Below are 22,235 nucleotides of genomic sequence, written 5' to 3'. Positions count from 1 at the left end.
CCACAAGGGATCAAAATTTGGGGTTTTAGTCCTGCCAAGTTAAAAGTCCTTGGAAAACACTCTGGGCTTTCTAAAGTCCTAGACTAACAATGAAACCCAAACCTCTACAAGTTCAAGGTGACCATCCAGCATTTAACGGCCTTCCATTACTATGAGAATAAAAGGAAGATTATATACTTATTTAAGCACTCATTACAGATGCTTACAATTATTCAGTTCTGGGGCAGCTGGGTGGCTCAGGTGTTTAAGCATCCAACTTCAGCCTAGGTCAAGATCTCACCTTTCTTGAGTTCAAGCCCCTGTTGGCTCTGGGCTGACAGCTCAGAGCCTGGAGCCTGTTTCAGATTCTGTGTCTCCCTCTCTTTCTCTGCCCCTCCCCCATTCACACTTTGTCTCCCTCTCTCAAAAAAAACATTTAAAAATATATAGTATTCAAGGGCGCCTGGGTGGCTCAGTCGGTTAAGTATCCAACTTTGGCTCAGGTCATGATCTCACGGTCTGTGAGTTCAAGCCCCACAACGGACTGTGCTGACAGCTCAGAGCCTAGAGCCTGCTTCAGATTCTGTGTCTCCCTCTCTCTCTGCTCCTCCCCTATTCACACTCTGTCTCTCTCTCCCTCAAGAATAAACATTAAGAGGGGCGCCTGGGTGGCTCAGTCGGTTAGCATCCGACTTCAGCTCAGGTCATGATCTCACAGTCTGTGAGTTTGAACCCCGCGTTGGGCTCTGTGCTGACAGCTCACAGCCTGGAGCCTGTTTCAGATTCTGTGTCTCCCCCTCTCTCTGCTCCGCCCCTGCTCACGCTCTGTCTCTCAAATAATAAATAAACATTAAAAAAATTAATATATATATATATATATATATATATATATATATATATACACACACACACACATATATATAATTCAGCTCTACTAGTTCAAGACTAACAAAGGTAGGATTGGTGGATGGTAGACAAGGAAAACTGGTAGTAGTACAATGAGCCACTAGCATCCAGGTTAGAATTAGAGAGTATGTTAGACACAATAAATTATAAAATATTACAAAACTGAATTTATTTACAAGCAATGTGAAACCATGATATCTGAACAAACTTTTTAAAACGGAAAACAGAAGTATTTTATTCTTAGAAATAGATTTACTTAAAAATCAGTTTTAAATGACATAAACCCACAATATAATTTTACAGAACAGTTATCTAACAAAATATAAAACTTAAAAGCATCTATATACAACATATATTTATAAATTTCTTTAAAGATTAAGTTTTCCAGTCAAAATTTTTTTAAAATTCCCAAAGTGTATCATGTTTGACTAACAATTTGCTTCCAAATAAAAGTCTCTTCAGAGAAACTAAGTAATAATTTTCAAACAACTATGCTCCTGCCTTTGGTAGCTGGAATTATCTAATTGAAACAAAGGTCTTTATTTCAGTGTAACTATGGCTAAGACTCCAATCTTGAGGGTTTTTTGGTTTGTTTTTTCCCTCCAGAAAATGGAAGGTAATATGGCAGATGGAAGATTATGTGCCTCTGGGACAGCCAAATTAGTGGGGGCCTCACAATGCTGACTTATAAAATCAGGGAGTATAACTACACTCCTCAGGTTTATTTTTCTTTCTGAAATGCTATGAATTCGAGGGTAGAATCCATGTCTTCTCCCTTCCCCCCATCAGTTGATAGCAGTTAACGTGGATTCTGGAGTCACCCTGCCTAGATGTGAATCCCTGCTCAGCCAGTTATTTTGCAATCTTGGGAAAAATATTTAATCTCCCTACACTCAGTTTCTTCATGTATAGACTGGAGATATTAAAAACAGTACTGATCTCACAGGGTTGTTATGAGGCATAAATAATGTGGGTAAAGCACTTATAACACTGGCCAATACAATGAAATAGAGGAGTTTCCAAATTTTTCACCATCATCCTTCACTGATATGGGAAAGGATCTTGTCTATGCCATATGAAGTAAAAAATGTCATACAGGAAGATATGTTAGATTAAATCACTTAATACAGGATTACAAAACACAAAAATGATTGTTTTTTACATTTACTTTAGCTTCACAGAATTTAGAAAATATCCTGAACAACATAATAAATAAACATGGATAACTATAAATTACTTTGCAGTTCAAAACTTAAAACTATAAGAAAAGTAAATTCAGACTATTAAGAAAGTTTAATTACTAGAACACTCAGAAATGTAGTACAATATCACCACCTAGTGGATACTGCATTTAAAAACATTTTATAGATAGTGCTTGCCCTATTTATCATTAAGAGGAACATCCTTTTCAAATAGAAGCACATTCTCTTCACGAATGTAAAGGGGATTTAAAAAAATAGAAAACAAATTTAATACTATATTAGCAGTACTCTTAAACATTACAGATAAAAATACCTCTACTAAATTGTGTATCTCAAATTTATTTCTAAGACAAGGTAACAGAATTAGAAGTACAATTTTTGTTCAGAAATTTAAAATGTATTAGAGACAGCATGCAAGTCACCAGAAATACTTCACCACGACTTATCAGTTCATGAAAAAAAGGTCAGTTGTAACAAACATGAATTTCAAATCACCAGGTTGTGAAGCATCTTAAAAACATTTTACTGTACTTACTATCTCAATCACTTCTGAAGCATTCCTGATAAATAGAAATCTTGCCTCCAACGAGAGGGGAAACTTACTTTTTTCTGGATCCATTCCCCTACAGAGACTAAACAGAAAATGTACATTTTTTTATCAGTTGAAATCTGTTGGCCCTTGATATACACTTCAGGGAATGAAGACTAGTCCAATCCTTCTTCCAAATAATTATTCTTTAATTATGAAAGCCTATCAAGTTGTAGGATCTCTAATTCTCCAAGTTAAACATTGTCTCTAATCTTTTAGCCATTTCTCTTACAACATAACTATCTGTTCATGCTCTTTTAAACAGCTGCTAGCATTTTAAAAAATGACTATTACAATACAAAATCCAATACAAACAATAATATGCCATGAATGTTCTGGTTAATGCACAGTAAAGACAGATGACCAGCTCTCCATATTTTACTTCTCTTAATGAAAAACTTTCACAGTGAGGCAGAGTATCAATTAAAAACTCACAGGTTTGGGAGTAAGGCCAATCAATGTTCTTCAGTGGCGATGCGGACTTTGGGCGACTTGCCTGGTCTGCATGATTTTAGCTTCTCCAGCGGTTAAAGAGAAATCAGTATCTGCCCCATACAAATATGAGGATCAAATGAGACGATATTTATAAATCAGTCCATGTAATGCCCTGAACACTGTAGGTGCTCAATAAATGACAGCAATTGTTAGTTACCATTACTTTTCCTCCCTCTCTTCCTCATTTTGTACATGCCTTCCCACCCCCAACACAGTTCAGCTGAACTGAATCATCAGAAAAGTTTCAGTCAGTGTGCAAAAAATTAATACAATGCTTAATATTTATCTCCTCAGAAAAATATCATATTTCTTTTTGCCTGATGGTGATGTACTGGGCTCAAATTAACATTAAATTCATCAAATGCCCATTTTTTATAAGCAAAATGTAACAGTATTATTAGATTTCTCACTGTGGCAACATTTCTTACTCTAGAAATAATTTTTAAATGTTAAAGAATTTAGTATTGGGTTCATGGATATGTGTTAAAAAATATATAATCTATCTACTTTTATTATAATTTTCTTTCTTCTTTCTTTCTTATAATACAAGTTTTAATATATTGCAAATATTTGTCTAATTGTCAACATTTAAATCATAAAAAAGTACCCTAAATAAAAAATAACATTTATTCCTAAAGTAGTAAAATGCAGCCTAACGAAAATAATACAAATTATTCGTAATTGGTTGAAATGTCTTTTCCCTTAAGAGTTTAATAAGCATCAGAAGTTTTACTGCTATTATATTTTAATGGTTGAGAGTTACTTATTTTAAATAAAACAGCAATAATTTTGAAATCACATCCTATTATAACGACATAACATATTTACAAATAGATACATAAGTATTAAACAGTATAGTAAATAAAAAAATTTTTAAATAAGGCAGAAAATTTAGGCAGAAAAAAGTTTAGGACGGTTTTCATTATGAAGCATGTGATTTACTTCCTAAGGTTGGCTTATGGTTATATAGTATATCTTTTCTAGGACATTCACTTCATTCTATACTAAAAACTTCATTCAGTATACACTTCACATTTACTATACATTTATGAACTTTATGGATATACGGTGGAGGCTGAATTAGTTTGAAATTAGGCTAGACACATGACAGGCTAGAATAACTAGAGTTAGGACAAATACTGTTTCCACTTGAAATGAGGTGAAGTGCTTAAAACCACTTGCTTTATTGAATCCAAAGTCACAAATACAGAAATCCTAACTTTCATCTTAAATGCTTTTTCTACAAGCCCATGGTTTCTACGTCATATTTAAATTTCCATTTGAAAAAGCTTTCTCATATTACTTGCCAGATATTTTTCTTGTTTCACTAAAGGAAATTCTAATTGCTTCAAAGATAATAAATGCTCTCTAACCTGATCAATGCGAATTCATTTTTCTATTTCCACATTTTACTTAAATGTTTATCTAAAATAACTGTCCACTATTTAGGTAGTATAATAAAAATAAGGATCTCTTTTCTTCTCCTCTCCTATCTTCAGATGATTATGAAGAAAAAAAATATCAAGAACAGTGACAGTTAAATTCAAACAAGAAGTATACTACATTAAGCTATTTATCTATTAGAAATAAACTGCATTAAGCTACTTACATTAATGTACTTCATGACAGACTAAGCACATTCCAGAAATAACTTTAAGAAAAGGAAGAGGCCAGACAGCTAACATAATTTGTCTTATGACAAAATGACATTCTATATTTAAACTCAGGAACACTGTACTTCCAAATAATTTAAAAACATAGTTGGACACATTAAAAAGATTTCCAGATATCTAACAAAAGAAAACACAAATAGTGTGTGAGGAAACACACAGCACACTGCTTACTAACACCATATAAAGGGAATACTCTGTATCTATGGAATTTCACGTAAGCTAAAAACAGTTCAAAAAGATTTATTATAAGGCTTAGAAAATTTATGCACTAAATCTTTTTAGGACATTGTTTAAAATAATCCTACTTAAAGACTTTAACAATAATCACAAGGCTCCACAGGCTATCCAGCTTATCAATACTTCTTTTTTTTTTTTTTCAATAATTACCTTTTAATCAAGAAATTCAATTTAATTTTTAAAAAATGTCAAAATACATATCCAATAATTCTTGAAAAATCTTCAAAACACAAATGCAACCTAAGATGTTTCTAAAAGCTATGCTCCATAGCACCTTTTAATTCACAGTATTCTTTTCTAAAGTATTAAGTACTGTATTTTATATACTGTATGGAAAACATGGAAGATTACCCTGTTTCCCTCTGAGTGTGGATTTCCTCCAAAAAAATCTCTTAAAATAGCAGGAATTCAACACTTACAAATGAACTGGAACAGTGATTCCCCCAATATGGAGTAGAATGGTTTCCTTATGTTGCCAGACTGGGTTACAGGGGAAGTTTTTTCATCTCAACAATATTCCGAGTCACAAAAGCCTTGCATTAATAGTATCAGATAAGAAAGTTGTTTATTTTGACTTCCTGGAACTCAGATCTCCATTATAAGATAATAATTCATGTTTTCTTATCTAATTATCAAAAAAAAAATGAGTTGTTAAAAACATCTCTCAACAATCACTGTTACAACTAGAGAATCAATATACTAAGTACTGAACAGAATACAAGACTGCCCTATACTTATTACTAAAGACTATACCTGTAATTTTCACCTACACAATTTTATATTTGCAAATGCAGAATATTTTCCAAATCCACCCATTGTTTAAAACCCAGAGAAACCATAATCTAACATTGAAGATAAAGTAATTTGTTCACAGTTATTTAAAAGTTTACAAATGTAAAATGATATTAAAAGATAAATTCTGTTCACAGTTCTAAGTTTGCATGTCAAAGTAAACATGTCCAAGTACTACTTTTCTGTAAAGGAATGACAACCAAGTGAATTCACATGAAACAGTAGACACAGAATTTAAAGACTCATATAAAATTCCTATCTGAACAGTTGCTTCCTAATCTACAAAATAAGACTAGCTCAATGGGTCTCTAAACTTCCTTTCACTTCTATTTTGGATAATGGAATCAAATACCAAATTACCCTTACTTTTGTTATTCTGTAACCTTAGAATCAGCTCTTAGTGAAGACATAATTTTATTTAAAATATCTCAGCAAAGAAAGAAATTTTTTCCTACAAATTTTATGAGGTTTATCCTAAAATATCCTTTGGTAACTTTAGTGGGTGAAAAGTATCCCACAAAAAGATGTCTACACGGAACCTATAAATGTGCCCTTATTTTTGAAAAAGGGTCATTGTAGATTTAATTAAAGGTCTTGGCATAAGACCATCCTGGATTAAGGTAAACCCTAACCCAATGACATTGTCCTTATAAGAGAGAGAGGACCATGTGAAGACAGAGGCAGAGATTGGAGTGACACAGCTGTAAATCAAAGACTGCAGACAGTCACCAAAAGCTAGAAGCATGGAACAGATTCTCTCCCAGAGCCTCTAGAAAAAATCAACCTGGCCACACCTTAATTTTAGAAATTAGATATTTTTATAGCTACCAAGTTTGTGGTTATCTGTTACAGCAACCAGAAGAAATGAATACACTAATGTATCTCTGAACAAAAATCCCTTTTAAAAGGTATTATCATCAACACAATTTATCTTTGGCCATCATATATTTCATATTAATAATCAGTGAAAGGGGGACACCTGGCTGGCTTAGTGAGTAGAACATGTGACTTGATCTTGGGGACGTGAGTTTGAGCCCCACATCAGGTATGAAGATTACTTAAATAAATAAATATATTTTTTTAAAAAAAGAATTAGTCAAAGGGCTTGATCATTTCTAGATTTTTAACAAAAATTAACTTAATTCCAAGATAAACATAGATGAGCCTCTAATTTATAACATTTACTATCTGAGTCTATTTTGCCTTATGATTCAAATTATAATCACTGAAATATTTTAATCAAGAACATTACCTGATCATTTGTCAATATGTTTCAAATACTTGTCTGCTATTGCTTTCTGAAGAGGATTCATAAATAAGTTTCAGTACTACAAAGCTCAGTTTTCTTAAACTTGTACCTGTAAAATGTTTTCAAGCTTTTTGAGTGGTCAGCAGTATCAAAAAGATATCATGAAATAATAAAGATTTGAATGAAATAATTGTAAACAATTTCATTTTCCACTATTCAGGCTTATGGAGCAAGTCTTAAACTTTTCTCAGTTCTTTATCAGTTCCTTGGATTTATTATGTATGTTTAAAACACAAAAAATCTGATGTGATCTGTGGATCACCACTGTGCCTAAAACAAAGTCCGTAATTTTTACCTCTTCAATTGTTCATTGTGGAGATAGTCTATATAAGTCTATTTTTAGAACTCAAGATATCTCTGACATTACCACATAAATCTCTGAATGTCCTGACTATCTGGCCACTGAAAAGTCTTGTTCAGGAAGACATAAAAAGTTAGGAAATTAACAACTGCATAGCAGCCTAGTTCACAAACAAGTCTAGATATAGGTGGTAGAGGTATGTTAAGCCTATAAATAACATAAGGTAAAATGAAATAACGAAATTCTAGCAGTTTCTGAGGTACTGTAACAGTAAACAAGCATATGAAAAACATTAAATTCCAGAAAATTGACTTAGATTTCAAGGAGTCAGCTATACTCCAACCAGCAAATATATATACTGGAACTAACAAGTATTTCATAATTTCATATCTTTGAAAAACTCTTTTCCATACATAGAAGGTATAATGTCTATTATCTGCTAGCAAGTATTTATGAGCATAAGTGAATTTCCAAACTAAAAACAGAGAGACTAAGGTGATCATAAAAAACTGAATTCTACGTTTCCAAACTAAGGAAAGAAAAGCTCTAATTTTGCCAGGAGACAATAGGTGAGGAAAGGAAAAAAAGAGAGTAAAAGAGAAAAAGTAGAAGAGTTGAGGAAAATGTAGACAGGCTTCATGACTACTTCGATCGCCAATAACAATTCCACCATTAACAACTACAAAAACACAAAACAGAAACACCAGAAGGATGTACGGCCAAGTCAAAAGGAAAAGCACACTCAAGTTCTTAAAGGACATGGAATAAGCCAAAAGAAACTGAAGAATTTTCCTGAATTCTGAAAATGGTCCTTTAATAGGGGGAAGCCTCTCTTCCTTCTTCTTTTGTAGCTCAGTCTTCCAAGCTTCCGTTAATTTTTGTGCAATGACATTTCCTGCGCAGAAGACAGCCCAGATGATATTAGTTTGACGAAACATGAAGCCACAAAATCCAAGCAAAGCTGAAGTTTTATGATTTCCATAAAGACACATCAAATAGGCAAAAAGAGTAAAAAACATGGATCCTGCTTCTGTATAATAAAGGAAGTTAAAAAAATAGAGTGTGGGAAATACTGCTAATGTTAATGTTGACAAGATTCTCTGGATACTTGAGGCAGCCTAAGAGGAAAAGAAAATACATTTACAATTATTGTCACAATAAAACAAATATGCTATTTCTGCTGGGCTAACAGAGATTTATTAAAAAAACAAAAACTACCTTAATCTTATTTAAATAAAATTATTCAACATTAATCTTATTTCTAGCTTTGCAAAAACACAACATACATTTGTAAGGACGCTTTCTGGTACCTTTTAGTTCTATTTATCAGTTTGGAAGTCATGAAGACAACACGTGTGTATGCCAAAGCCTCTATGTTCTAAAACACTTTGAATGATTCAACAAATAATGAAGGAGTTATTGTGTGAACTAAATTCTATGAGGAACATGTTGATGAACGGGACACAGGGCACACAGTTTCATTTCCCTGAACTAAGTCTTAGCGCTTCTAATAAGCATTCATTTAGCCATCATCCTTAATTTCTTTTAAAGATACTCCCTTCAAAACTTTAGAGACAATGTAAATATGTATATAGCATTTTTACCACTATACCCAATGGTCTTACTGTTTCATGATGAATTTACAGGTTTTTTACTGAAAATAGTGGTCTCAGTCTAAAGTTAAATATCTTTGGCTTTTCTCAAAAGCTATTTCAGATTTTGAAAGTATTCTTATCTCCTGAAATTTTATCTTCCACTTAATCTAAATCACCAAATCAGACCATGCCATTCTCTTGGTTAAAATTAAAAGCTGTATGCCATCACTTACTAGATCAAGTTCAAAATCCTTTCCATGACATATGAAGGCATTCATGACTTCACCCCTACCTACTTGTCTAGCCTCACATCCTTGTACCTTATCATCTTGTGATTCCAAAGAGCAATTCTCTATGATCTTGTTGCTCACCTCCTTTCTACCTTTGCTTATGCTTTTTCTCCTGCCAGGATTCATTCCCCACCCTACAGTACTGTCTATTCATCGGGATTCAGTTCAGATACCATCTTTTCTGGGAAGTCTTACCCAATGCCACCCATACATCTTACTGCCATTCAGGCTACAAAATAAGTGCTCCTCTAATCTTTCTGTGTCCTTAGAATGTCTTATACCTATCTCCCTCTCATCATTTACACTATTGAAATCATTTAAGTTAAACCTAATTATTATAATTAATATTTACTGAGTCCTTACTATTCTATCAGGCATTATTCCAAATGCCTTCCCTTTATTAATCTCCTGTACTCCAACAGTCCTCTGATGTAGATTCTATATTTCCATTTAATAGAAGAATACACTAAGGAGTCACTAAAGGTGACCTGCTAAAAGTAACACAACTTGGAAATGGACAGAATTCAAAGCTAGGCAATCCACCTCACAATTCCTCAAAGTCTGTCTTCCCTAAGGAAGATAAAAGTTTGGTAAAGAAAAAAAAAATGCCTTATTTATTTCTGTAGTCTCAGTGCCTAGCACACATAATAAGCACCATAAACATTTACTGAACTCATTTGATTCACAAATATTTATTTTAGGTTTCACAAATCAAAGTATTACAAATCATTCAAGTATTTAAATACAAACTTCTTCTAAAATGGGGGTAGGAGACTTGCTTTATCTTAACAAAATATACATAAAGACTAAGTGTTCAAGATACTTTTCACCAAATCTCATAAAATCGATTTATCAAAATTGTGGATCTGACTACATAGAAACTTACAATAAATTATTTTGGAAACATACCTTGTGTCTGGGTTGTACCTTGCGGAAAAGCAAATATAGTAAATAGAAGTTGCCTACACTGAAGAGAAGATTAACAAATCTGAGCATTCCAATGGAGCACACAACATGTTCAGACCATCCAAAGATCCAACTGGCAGGTTTGACCACTCCAACTGACAGCAGGTATAAGCCAGGTAATGTAGTAATCATGGGATCCCACTTAAAAAGGAAAGGCCAACAATGAAGCAAAAACAAGATGAAATATTAACAGGACCTACACAAGGAAGTCAAGCTCAAAAACATCTCTACCAATGATCAGATATGTTGAGAAGTTAGTCTGTGACACGGTGGTTAGGTAAGTCCTCAGCAGATAAAATATCTCCTCTAAAGAAAAGTTTTGCTTATATTTTGCCTCTGTACCTGTTCTGTGCGGAGGTATCTGTAACCAGTAAACAACAACAACTTAAAACCAGTTTCCATTTTCCAAGACCTACCCTTCAGAAACCCTGTATTTTAGTGATCAAACTGCAAATGTTCCCATTTTAAAGTGTGGAAACACTGGCTAGAATTCTGATGGTTTTGGAGGGAAAGAAGTGTTTAAAGAGATCAAACCACAGGCTCCATAATGGTAGCTAACATGTACTGAGCCAAGAATTGTGCCAAATCCTCTTTATTTAATCCTGCAACACATCTTATAGTAGATCCTGTTAAAATTGTCATTCTCAGAGAAGTAACCTGAGGCTCAAAAATTTTCCAAGGTCACATAAGTAGTAAATAACCACACAAAAATTACAGACTTTATATTTCTAACCACATTGCTTCCCCAGAAAAGTAAGGGTAATACATCTACTTTATTTTTTATCTTTATATTTACATAGGCCTTTATATTTTCAAACATGATGCCACCTCACTGGGTGCTAGTTTCTCCAGTTAACTGAAGGTTCCTAAAAACACCAAGGATGGAATTAATGTAACTTGTCACTTCTTGGTGGCTGAAGATTCCCCTCATTCCCCCCATTCCCCACAGTATCGCACACCCAAAATATTGGGTGAAGCTCTTAACAGGTGAACTAAAGTGAGGTTTCCTGACATTTCCAAGGGGGCAGGCCGATGCCTCTGATCTAGGGATTGGGGAAGAAAACCTGGGATAGCTAATACCAGCCACCAAGAGGGAAACAAATGTACCGTGCGCCTGGGTTGTACCTTGTGACAAAGCAAATATATTATTCCATTAGCTAATCTCTCAGAACATTACTTCCTGAGACACAGATCTGCTTATATTCATTCATTAAACAAACATTTCACAGATCTCAGGGACAGGAACAAAAGATTACCCAGTTCCTTTCATAATTCGAAACTGGAAGGGTAGAGCGGAGGGACCAAAGGATAAGGGGGGGGGAGGGGGGGGAGAAAGTAGTGCTGGGGCTGGGTCAGCCCTCTCTGGCCTGCCCTAGGGTGGGGGTAGGTTGGGGACCCCACCTGCGAGAGGGAGAAATGGCCCTCACAGTAGCGCTGCGCCTGCGGCAGGTGGAAGATCTCGTCCATGTAGGGCTCTCGCAGCGCCCGGCTGAAGGCGGAGAAGAGGAGACAGGACACTAAAAAGGTACAGCTCAGAGCAGCCGAGAAGTAGTAACCCTCGAGCTGCGCCATTCCTGCCCCCATAGCCACTGCCCAAGAACCCAGTCCTGGAAAATCTGTTTCGGGTTCTCGAGCCTGCAAAGTCGAGCTTGAAACTCGGGCTCGAAATGGGCGCGCAAGGCGGGACTGGCCGGACAGGACTGAGCATAGCCGGAAAGCAAAGGATGCTGGGAGAGCCCGGACCCTGATCTTCCGGAGGGATCCGGTCACTGTTTCCGGAGTGACGAGTTTAGGTAACGGACCGGGCTGTTGCCCTGTCAATCACGTTGCGCAGGTCGCACTGGAGTGGTCAGAGCCACCGGGAGGGGCGGATCCCGGAGTCTACAGGCGCTGTAGCTGCGCGGCTAGATGGCTTTGAAGCGAAAGTCGCAGTTGTTTATCCCTCTAGTTGCATTTGGCTTTTTTCCTGCTCGTTCTCATCTCTTACCAGGAGGTGGCATCGCTTCCCCACGTTTGCAATCCCCAAGCCCTGACATTTTGCACCTTTCCCCCTAATTATTTTTCTTTCATGTGATCTGAATTGAAACCTGTGATTCCAAGATATTTGGTTTCATCAATTTTGGAGTGTAGGAGAGGAACTTTGGTTATGGAAGCTAAGATTACGACTTCCAGATTAAAACTTGAATGTCTGAAGAGGCTTTTCACTGCTGAATTGCAGTACTCTGTAGGAGCTGGGGAAAGAAATTTTTAGGATTTGGGGTGTTTTAGATAAGAAAGGATTCTCTGTGTCTGCAAGTTTGTTCTCGTTCTTATCTCTGCTGCAGTATTTTATTTTTACTACTAAATAATAAGCATAAACATATTAATTGGTGGCACTGTGTATCAGTAATATTTGTAGTCCCCCAAATGGCTTTCACATACTAAGCACTTAAATTGGTAAACTGTTTACAGGTTGTGTAGATTTCGCACATTTCTGGTATTAGGAGTTAGGGGCAGGAAGTGAAAGAGAATATTTGAAGAATGCTGACGATAAATTATGTCTTGTAATTTTGCCTTGAACATAGTTGGCATGTTTTGAAGGATGCCCTCTTGGGTACTCTCAGTCAGATTGTGTTTGGTGGGAATACATTAGAAAAGTGTCAGGATTTGTTTAGTGTTACAAACCTCAAGGTTCTCAGTTCATTTTTCTTTGAGTCCAAGCTAATTCACACTGTCCCAATTTAGACAAATTAAACTACATCCCTATTCAGTCTCTGCTATTTCTTCATTAATAAAAGGGCACAAGGTGAATAGGAGTGGGATGGAAACATATTTAAGCCACTGGAATCAAATCATGTCAGGATTCTGTTTTGATGTGATGCTTAGCTTTGTTTTCTCTATTATCTCCCATTTTATTACTGGGTCAATAGTGTGCTTACCTATTTAAAATCATGTCCAGATGATTCAGTCTTCAAAAAGTAGATAATAGTCTACAGGTAATGGCCCCAGATCCCATGATTTACTCAAAGGTGACATATATACTATAGGGGAGGAAAAGTATCTGTTTCCTCTACCCTTCTAAGTTCTCAACTGGGAGCTCTGTAACAAAAGACAGAAAAATGAGGAGAAAGCATACAAGTATATTTAATATCAATTTTATGTGACATAGGGGCCTTCGTATGGAAGTGAAAACTTGAAGAGACAGTTCAATCTGAGCATTTTTATGCTAGGTTTGATGAAGAGTGGAAAGTAGTGAAAGGGTATGATAAGACAAAAAGTATGAGGTAAGTATAGTAAACTGGAAGAAACTTAGCAAGGCTTGTTCATTCAGATTCCTCTATGTTCCTTCAGTTTCAAAAATAAGAATGCTTCTTTCCTCTGCGTGTAGGAAGGCCACCTCTCACATAAAGGTCTTATGATCTGCTTCAGGAGGTCAGAAAGTCCTCTCTAGGTTTTATGATCTGCTTCATTGGAAGACCAGAAAATCCTTCCTGCACATGCCATTTCTCAAATTTCTTTGGCTTGAAATATTCAATATAACAAGTTATCATATTTGGGGCTAACATGTCTTAAACCTCCCTCCCCATCAATACCCTGCAGTCTATTGACTTATCCCTGAAATAGTGGGAAATTTTTCAAGGTAGTAGAGTAAGGCCAGAGATTTATGCTACAAATTTCTTTCTATAAAAATTGCCATCAAGAGCTTACATTATACATCCTGTCCCTATAGATATCACACACATCCCTTTAAGGATACGTGAATGTTTCAAGGAAATATGGGGCTTTAGAACTGCTAGGGATCTTCTTTAATAATCTAATTGATTTCATTTCTCAAAAGCAGCTGCAGTTAAAATAAGTGCTTTACCTGAAATCACATAGGAAATTAGTGACAGAGGCAAAGGTAGAAATTAGGATATCAGCTCAAGAGTAATAAAATAACCCCATTTTGTTATTGTTTAAAACAATCTTAAATTTATACTGAAATGAATGTTTGTTAGTCCCAGTAACCTTACATCTACATTCTACTCCTTTATGTTTTAATCTACCAAATTGAAAATACAGGTGTCATTTTTTTTAGATGTCCACATTGCAGAGTAATTGTATTAAAATCTGATGGAGAGCCTTGTAAAAAATTAGATTCCAGGGTATCATCTCAAACCACTGAATAATAATTTTCAGATTTGGAAACCATCAGTGAAAAACACGAATGCTAAGAAATCCTATTGGTTCAATAGTGGTGTTCACAGAATACTCTACTAGTTTGTTGGTGAATTATTTTTACTATTTACAAATTGGTGAAGGTTTGTCATATATCCACTTTGGGATTACCACATCTCCAGTAACCTATAAATGCTTTTCCAAAGTCTGCCACTAAATCAAGACCTAATAAAATAGCTACCTGTGGGGATTTTAATGAAGTAAGCTATATTTTATTAGGCTTATCTTTTAAAACTGGATCATGATTCATATTCACTTTGCATTCTCTGTTCAGGATTTCAACCCCAATTTCCCACAGATGTTTATTTTGTGGAAAAGAGTCAACACTAGGATAAGTAATTCCATCATCATTGAACATTAGTTAAATTCTCTATTTTGTGCTATTTGAATTATGATATAAAAAGTTAGGCAAGAAAAATAAGCAATTTCTGTTGGAGTTCTAAGGATAGGTAGTGTTCACAAGAAGTAAATATTTATGGGGTGCCTGAGTGGCTCAGTCAGGTAAGCATACGACTTTGACTTAGATCATGATCTCGATCTCACATCTCTGCTTTTGAATTCAAGCCCTGCTCGTGAGTTTAAGCCCCACGTGGGGTTCTGTGCTGACAGTATAGAGCCTACTTTCGGATTCTCTATTTCCCTCACTCTCTGCCCCTCCCCCACTGGGGCATGCACTCTCTCTCTTTCAAAAACAAACAAACATGAAAAAAAGAAATATTTGTTGATTTAAGCCATTAAGATTTTGCCTTTATTACTGCCATGAAACTTAGCCCATCCTGATCAATTCTGACATTCCTAATTTGATGAACTCATGTAACATTGTGTATATGAATTCTGTGGAACATAAATTTCCAAACAGTGAGTTTCCCTAAAGACTGTAATTCTAAGAGAAATTTGTCTAAGTACCCTCTTACTTTGAAGTGATAGACCAAGTACCATTCTTCCTCTTATTGAATGCTTTTCACTTGCTACTGAACCAAAACACTGATCACTTGATACTGATAGTCGTGAGATGGCTTACTCAGTTCTAGGTGACAGTTCTAACTACAGCAGGGTACTATATCTTGGGCAAAATCATACATGATGACATTCAAAAAGCAAGTCTAGGGGCGCCTGAGTGGCTTGGTCGGTTGAGTGTCTGACTTTGGCTCAGGTCATGATCTCACAGTCCGTGAGTTCGAGCCCCGCGTCGGGATCTGTGCTGACAGCTCAGAGCCTGGAGCCTGTTTCAGATTCTGTGTCTCCCTCTCTCTCTGCCCCTCCCCTGTTCATGCTCTGTCTCTCTCTGTCTCAAAAATAAATAAACGTTAAAAAAATTTTTTTAAAAAAAAGCAAGTCTAGCCTTCAGCTCAATTTCAACACATTGACGAAAAAACTTTTATAATTAACCAATGAATTAATTAATTAATTAAAAAGAAAACAATGCAACATTTTGATATAAATGTGTTAACCAGTATTTTAGCTCTTTGCTGAAAGTATCTTGAAGGTATGATGTAGGGTGACCAATCTTCTTGGTTTGCTGGATACTTTCCAGTTGTAGCCTTGCAAGTTTCAGGAAATCCTTTGGTTCCAGATAAACACAGATGGTTGGTCAGCTGGAAAGTTATACCATACAAACCAAAGCAAAACTTCCTACATATCCTGTATAACAATGGTTCTTAAAGTGTGGTCTCTGGACCAGCAGCATTAGCACCACCCAGGAACCTGTTAGAAATGCAAGTTATTAAGCAATGTTTTAGACTTACTGAAACAGAAACTCTGGGGGCAGAGCCAAGAAATCTGTGTTGTAAACATTCATTTAATAATCAATTATGATTCTCCTAAATTCCTAGGTGAACCTGATGCACATCTAAATTCGAGAACACTGTAGTCCTCTACATTGCCTTTGCTCTTCTGGTCACATGTACTGCTTTGCCACCTGTCTAGGGTCTTTTTTTTGTGTTTTCTCTCTTTTTTTTTTTTTCCTCCTGGAGTCGAATTTGGCTTATCCAATTCTTCATCTCCAGGCTTTACCCTACTGAAAAACACAAAGTTAATCTCCAAACAACATAGAGATTCCTTCCTCCTCAGCAGGTGGAAAAGAGAATTTAAATACAAGTTAATATTTTTCTATTGTATAAATTCATACTTAAATACATCTAATTTTTCTTTTAAAAAAATCTATGTAAAGAGGAACTGTTCTTTTTGAAAAAGAGTAGCTGAAACTATAGTCCTATAGCTACTGCGTCCAGTTAAATGAGAAGCATTCCAGGGAAAAGAAACTTCACAAAGGCCTTTGCCCTTACACTATGTAAAATTTAAGGAAATGATGAATGATTGTTAAATGGATTGAAATATTATATTGATGAAATTGCAGTACCATTAAATCAATCAAAGTAAAAAGTTAAAAGAAAGACACTGACCTAATTTGTAATTTTACATTTTTAATAAACCAGCAGTATGATCTTACTAATTTAAAATGCTCAGAGTTTGGACTCAGATTTATCATACTGCTGTTATTACTAAAGAAACATTCATCCATGTGAATGTGAAATATTTAAGAGATTTTCTATTTACTTATTTCTCTTTTCATTTTAAAGGCAGAGCTAGAAGAAGACGAAACACCCTTACACTGATCATTTGGTGCCCTGCACCAATTGAAAGTTTGGCATACATTCAAAATATTGTTCTTGAGTTATTTGTATGATATTAATTTAGTGAGTACAGAGATAACCTGAATTTTCATTAATGAAATTTAAATGCAGAAACCCTCATTTGGATTTTATTTTCACTGGGCAAAGCAGAGACGTTGTAGGAGTAGTTCCTATTCTCTGGTCCCTGTTTTTGGTCTTGTTTAGTCTTGTATTACTTTTCTGAATGAGACAACAAACCATATTAAAAGATTTACAATTATTTAATACAATGAAATGAAATAGTACCTTGTTTATTACTGTCTCAAAGTTTTAATTTTTATAACAGCCAAGTTTTGATGACTGATGATACGTTTGTGCAAAAATAGTTAAAATAGATCTCTGTATTAAAGAAGTGGTTTTTCAAAAACTTATTTCCACTAGAGGGTGCTGACAACTTCAGCAAAATCAGGACCAGTTTGTTCCTTTCCTAATCTGATTTGTTTCCTAAACAAATGTTCTAGCCTTGCTTATCAATCAGCACTCAAAATCTGCCTAACAAGACTGCCACCAGGTTGGCTCTTTCTAGTTTTTAAAGCTCATTACTTTCAATATTAATACTGCATTACCATTTTTTTTTGTATTGATGTTCTTTACCATATGTAGTTTGAGAAACACTCCATACCTTGTGATAAATGCAAATTTACCTTAAAAAAGCAAAATTAGAGACTCCTGGGTTGCTCAGTCAGTTGGGCGTCCGACTTTGGCTCAGGTCATGATTTCGTGGTTCATGAGTTCGAGCCCCGGGTTGAGCTCTGTGCTGACAGCTCAGAGCCTGGAGCTTGTTTTGAATTCTGTGTCTTCCTCTCTCTGCCCTCCCCTGCTCACACGCTCTCTCTCTATCAAAAATGAATAAACATCAAAAAACATTTTAAAAAAACAAAGTTAAAGAGAAAAAAAAAAACAAAACTCCGTATTATGTCCAAAGGATATATAATGTAACTTATTTTCAAAGTGGCAACCTGAAAAATGTAATGTAATAAATATCCAAGCACAGTGTTTCCATTTGGCCAACGTCATTTAATACAGTGGTCAAGAGTCAATCTAAAGTTTGCACTTTCTTGAGGCACCTGGGTGGCTCAGTTGGTTGAACAGCCGAGTTCAGCTCAGGTCCTGATCTCAGGGATTGTGAGTTCAAGTCCCGCATCAGGCTCTGTGCCTGGAGCCTGCTTCAGATTCTGTGTTGCTCTCTTGCTCTGCTCCTCCTCAGCTCATGCTCTGTCTCTCTCTCAAGAATAAATAAAACATTTAAAAAAATTTAAGTTTGCCCTTTCTTTTATTTTTGAGAACTCAGTGCTCTGTGAATGAAAAGTTATTTACCAAGCTAGCCTAAACAAATGTGGCTTGTGGGTAAATGGCAAATTTTATTTGTTCTCTCATGAATGTGGGTACTCTGAAATTGTAGGGAGAGCCTGGGGATGGTTCTGGTTCTCCATCTTTGCAGCCTCTTTGTCAGATGGTTCCTTGCAGTGAAAGCAAGACCTGACCAAATTCCTCAGAAAATGGGCACGTGCTAGCTCCAATAAGGCAGGGGCAGCCATATAATCTGCTTGTAGGTGGAAGGAGCTCTTTGTCTATGCCATCTAGTAGCTCTCCTGGGCAGGTCTTCTTCATGTGTGTCTTATTCCCAAGCACATGTGGTGACTTTCTTACGGTGTAATCGACAAACCTTGTAACCAGCTCTTCAGGCAGAAATTTTTTTCAGTTTATTTATTTTTGAGAGAGAGAGAGCGAGAGAGATCGTGCCAGCAGGAGAGAAGGAGGGGCAGAGAGAGAGGGACAGAGGATCTGAAGTGAGCTCTGTGCTGATAGAAGAGAGCTACAGGGGCTCAAACTCACAAAACTGTGAGATCATGACCTGAGCCAAGACCCTCAACTGACCGAGCCACCCAGATATCCCAGAATTTTTTTTTAAGTGGAGAGAAACTGAATTGTTCTTTCTGGACTTCTAATGCCATCAATGCTGTTATCACTTAACTTGAACAGCAATAATACTGGCAGTCGAAAAGCTTTTTTATAAAACTTATGTTAATTACTATAATTTAAAATATCTATGCAGATATATGATCTTTAAAAGAATAAATTAAAAAAATAAACAAATTAGGTTGATTGAGATATGATTTATACAAATAAAATTCACTCTTTTTCAGTGTACAGTTCTGTGCATAATCTTTCACGGGCATAAGTACAAGTCTCCCAGATAGTCTCTTCATGTGCTAATTAGCCAAACTCAAATATTTTAATCAAAGATAATTACTATGCCAAATGGTTGATCAAAATATTTCGATTCAACTTAACCTAGTCACAAACATATTATTTCCCAATCTGATGTAAATATAACAGCTTTCCCAAATATTACATGCTTTCCTTAATGCAGAATGTTCAATCATCATAAATGTGTTTGCATTCCTTGCTTGCACAACTTTGTAATCAGCTTACATTCAATGTCACTGACCTAGGCAAGAAGCCCTGGAAATATAACTTCTGTGGAAGGATATTCTTTTTTTAACCTGTTTATTCATAGTTTCGCTATTGACTGGCTTTTTTTTTTTTTTTTTTGACACATCTACCATTAGTATAAGGCCAAGGTTGACAGACATTTTTTTGTAAAGATCCAGAGAGTAACTGTTTTCAGTGTTGTGGCCATATGGTCTCTGCTGCAACACTTAACTCTGCTGTTGTAGTGTGAAAACAGTCATAGGCAGTATGTAAACAGAAAGCATGGCTGTATTCCAATAAAAATGTATTTACAAAAACAAGTAGCAGGCAGGATTTGACTCACTGGTTATAGTTTGCCAAGACCCCCAGTAAACCTAATAGTTTCCAATTTACTTACTAAGATATAAAAAAAAATTATAACAGTGATATAAACAACAAATAATGAGGGCAGCATTCAAAACCATATAGATCCTGTGAATATCAACAGTGTTATTTCAACTAAAATTAGCTATTGTTTATGACCTGGGTTAACATAAACACACATTCTTTCCTCCATTGCAGATAGAACTCTACAAATGTGCTAACTTAGGACATTGAATCTATTGGGAAATAGTTTAAGGCCACCAATAATTCACTGATTTATTAAATCTCCCCCTACACTTCTGCACTAGAGAAGAAGCTTATCCAGGGCACCAAATCTCTGGATATTTCTCATTGAGAAAAGGTGGGCTGTTGCTTCTATGAAAGAGATTCTGGACCCCCTCCTGGCTTGTTGATCTGTAGGAATACTTCTCTTACTGGGGATTCCTTGTTGAAAGGCACAGTAACAGGGGTCAGGAAAATATTAAACCCTATCAGTTCATACTGCCTGGATCATACGTCTCAAAAGGCGAAACAGCATGAAAAATGAGCTCACAAGTGGGGCAGGTTCTGCAGATCAGGAAGATGTGGATGGAATTTTTTAAATACCTGCTAAGTATCATATAGGAGAAGGTTATGTGAAGAGCAGGTTTTCCATAATGATGACACTGGCTTATTTTACAAGGGTTTCAGCAAAAACACTTATATAACTCAAATGGTTGACAAAACACTGTCAGCAGAGGCTTACAGGTCCTTTTAGAGCAATGGTTCGATTTTTGCTCATTCAGTGTTTGAACATAACTATTAGGAATAAAGAGAATTGACTGTGTATCACTTTAAGCAGAAGTATTCAAAGCCACTGCCCAATTATCTTCCTGTATTCTTCCCTCCGCCATGAGAATGTCAAGTCCTAAAAAGGGACTGTTCCTTAAGCCTGAGTTCTGAAATGGGAATGCAACCAAGAGTTGAGTCACAGTAGCCCACCCACAGCTATCTACATGTAATATGATTTAAAAATAAATGTTGTTTGAGGTTGTTATTGCTGTAAAGCTACCTAATATAGTGTGGTTATCTTGCCAAAATTATTTATCGGTGAAAAATTATTTATGTACACACTTGATAATAAGTAAAATGTTCTGTGTCTTCCAAGGGGTCAGACAGTAGCTCTCCAAAATTATTGAATGAATGAATAAATGGAAGAAAAATATAAATAAAGAGGGCTAGAAGATATCATAGGATATAATATCACCCATGTTTGGGAAGAATAAAAGTAGTTAAAGTCACTGGGATTCTTTGTTCCTCTCCATTATGCAAGCAGCCATACCTTCTTGAACAGTGCAGGTCACATTCCTGAGACATGATGGGAAATATTAGAGAAAACTAATTTTATTGCATTGGTGCTTGGTAATCAGGGCTGCTTTTGACACTGACACTGGATATTGTCTCTGTTAGTGACCCCTTAAATGACTGCAACTTCATGGTCTACATGTTCCAGTATGATTCCACCCATGGTAAGTTCAATGGCCCAATCAAGGCTGAAACCTGGTAGCTTGTCATTAATGGAAAGCTCATCTCCATCTTCCAGGAGCAATATCCTCCCAACATCAAATGGGGTGATGCTGGTGTTTTTGAGTCCCCTGGTGTCCTCACTAACTTGGAGAAGGCTATGGCTCACTTGAAGGGTGGAACTAAAAGGGTCATTATCTCTGCCCCATCTGCTGATTCCCACATGCTTAGGATGGGTATGAACCATGAGATGTTTGACAACTCCCTTGGGATTGTCAGAAATGCCTTCTGTACTACCAAGTGCTTGGCCTTTTCGGCCAAGGTGATCCATGACAGCTTGGCCTGGTGGAGGAACTAATGTACACAGTCTGTGCCAGCACTGGATGGTCCCTCACGGCCCCTCTGGGAAGCTGTGGCATGATGGCCATGAGGCTTCTCCAGATATCATCCTTGCTTCTATTAGCACTGCCAAGATTATGGGCAAATTTATCTCTGATCTGAATAGGAGCACACTGGCATGGCTTTCTGTGTCCCCATCCCCAAATGTCAGTTGTAGATTTGCTCTGCAGTCTTAGAGAAAGCTGTCAAATATGATGATATCAATAAGGTGGTGAAGCAAACATTAGGGGATTATCTGAAAGACATCCTGGGCTATACCAAGGACCAGATTGTCTTTTGCAACTTTAACAGTGACACCCATTCTACCTTTGATGCTGGGGCTGATATTTCC

The 22,235-nt window shown here is 36.1% G+C and overlaps 1 protein-coding gene across 4 annotated transcripts; it reads right to left on the bottom strand.

Annotated features, from left to right (window-relative positions):
* Positions 1–978: 978 nt before the first annotated feature.
* LOC132694532 (dol-P-Glc:Glc(2)Man(9)GlcNAc(2)-PP-Dol alpha-1,2-glucosyltransferase A) lies at positions 979–12,072 on the bottom strand. 4 transcript variants are annotated; one of them, XR_013556791.2, is made up of 4 exons: positions 11,736–12,072; positions 10,278–10,475; positions 3,112–8,601; positions 979–2,719 (listed from the first exon to the last, which is right to left on the bottom strand). XR_013556791.2 is itself a non-coding variant. In XM_060657944.3 (3 exons), the coding sequence occupies exons 1-3, from the start codon at positions 11,916–11,918 to the stop codon at positions 7,546–7,548; spliced, it is 1,437 nt and encodes a 478-aa protein (XP_060513927.1). In that variant the 5' UTR covers positions 11,919–12,072; the 3' UTR covers positions 985–7,545. The 4 variants fall into 4 exon arrangements, 1 of the variants encoding a protein (XP_060513927.1); XR_013556790.2 differs by having other exon boundaries at positions 992–3,221; positions 5,501–8,601; XR_013556789.2 differs by having other exon boundaries at positions 992–5,706; positions 7,126–8,601.
* Positions 12,073–22,235: the final 10,163 nt, after the last annotated feature.

The sequence above is a fragment of the Panthera onca genome, chromosome B4 (assembly GCF_046562875.1).
Source record: "Panthera onca isolate mPanOnc1 chromosome B4, mPanOnc1 haplotype 2, whole genome shotgun sequence".
In the NCBI taxonomy this organism is placed as follows: Eukaryota; Metazoa; Chordata; class Mammalia; order Carnivora; family Felidae; genus Panthera; species Panthera onca.
This window is presented reverse-complemented; position numbering and strand designations above follow the sequence as displayed.

Excerpts from the sequence above, each read along its gene's own strand:
- LOC132694532 (XM_060657944.3), bottom strand. The coding sequence starts at position 11,918 with ATGGGGGCAGGAATGGCGCAGCTCGAGGGTTACTACTTCTCGGCTGCT. Across the intron at positions 10,476-11,735 it reads GCCATTTCTCCCTCTCGCAG|TGGGATCCCATGATTACTAC; the intron begins GTGGGGTCCCCA and ends TTCCTTTTTAAG. Across the intron at positions 8,602-10,277 it reads AGGTACAACCCAGACACAAG|GCTGCCTCAAGTATCCAGAG; the intron begins GTATGTTTCCAA and ends TTTTCCTCTTAG.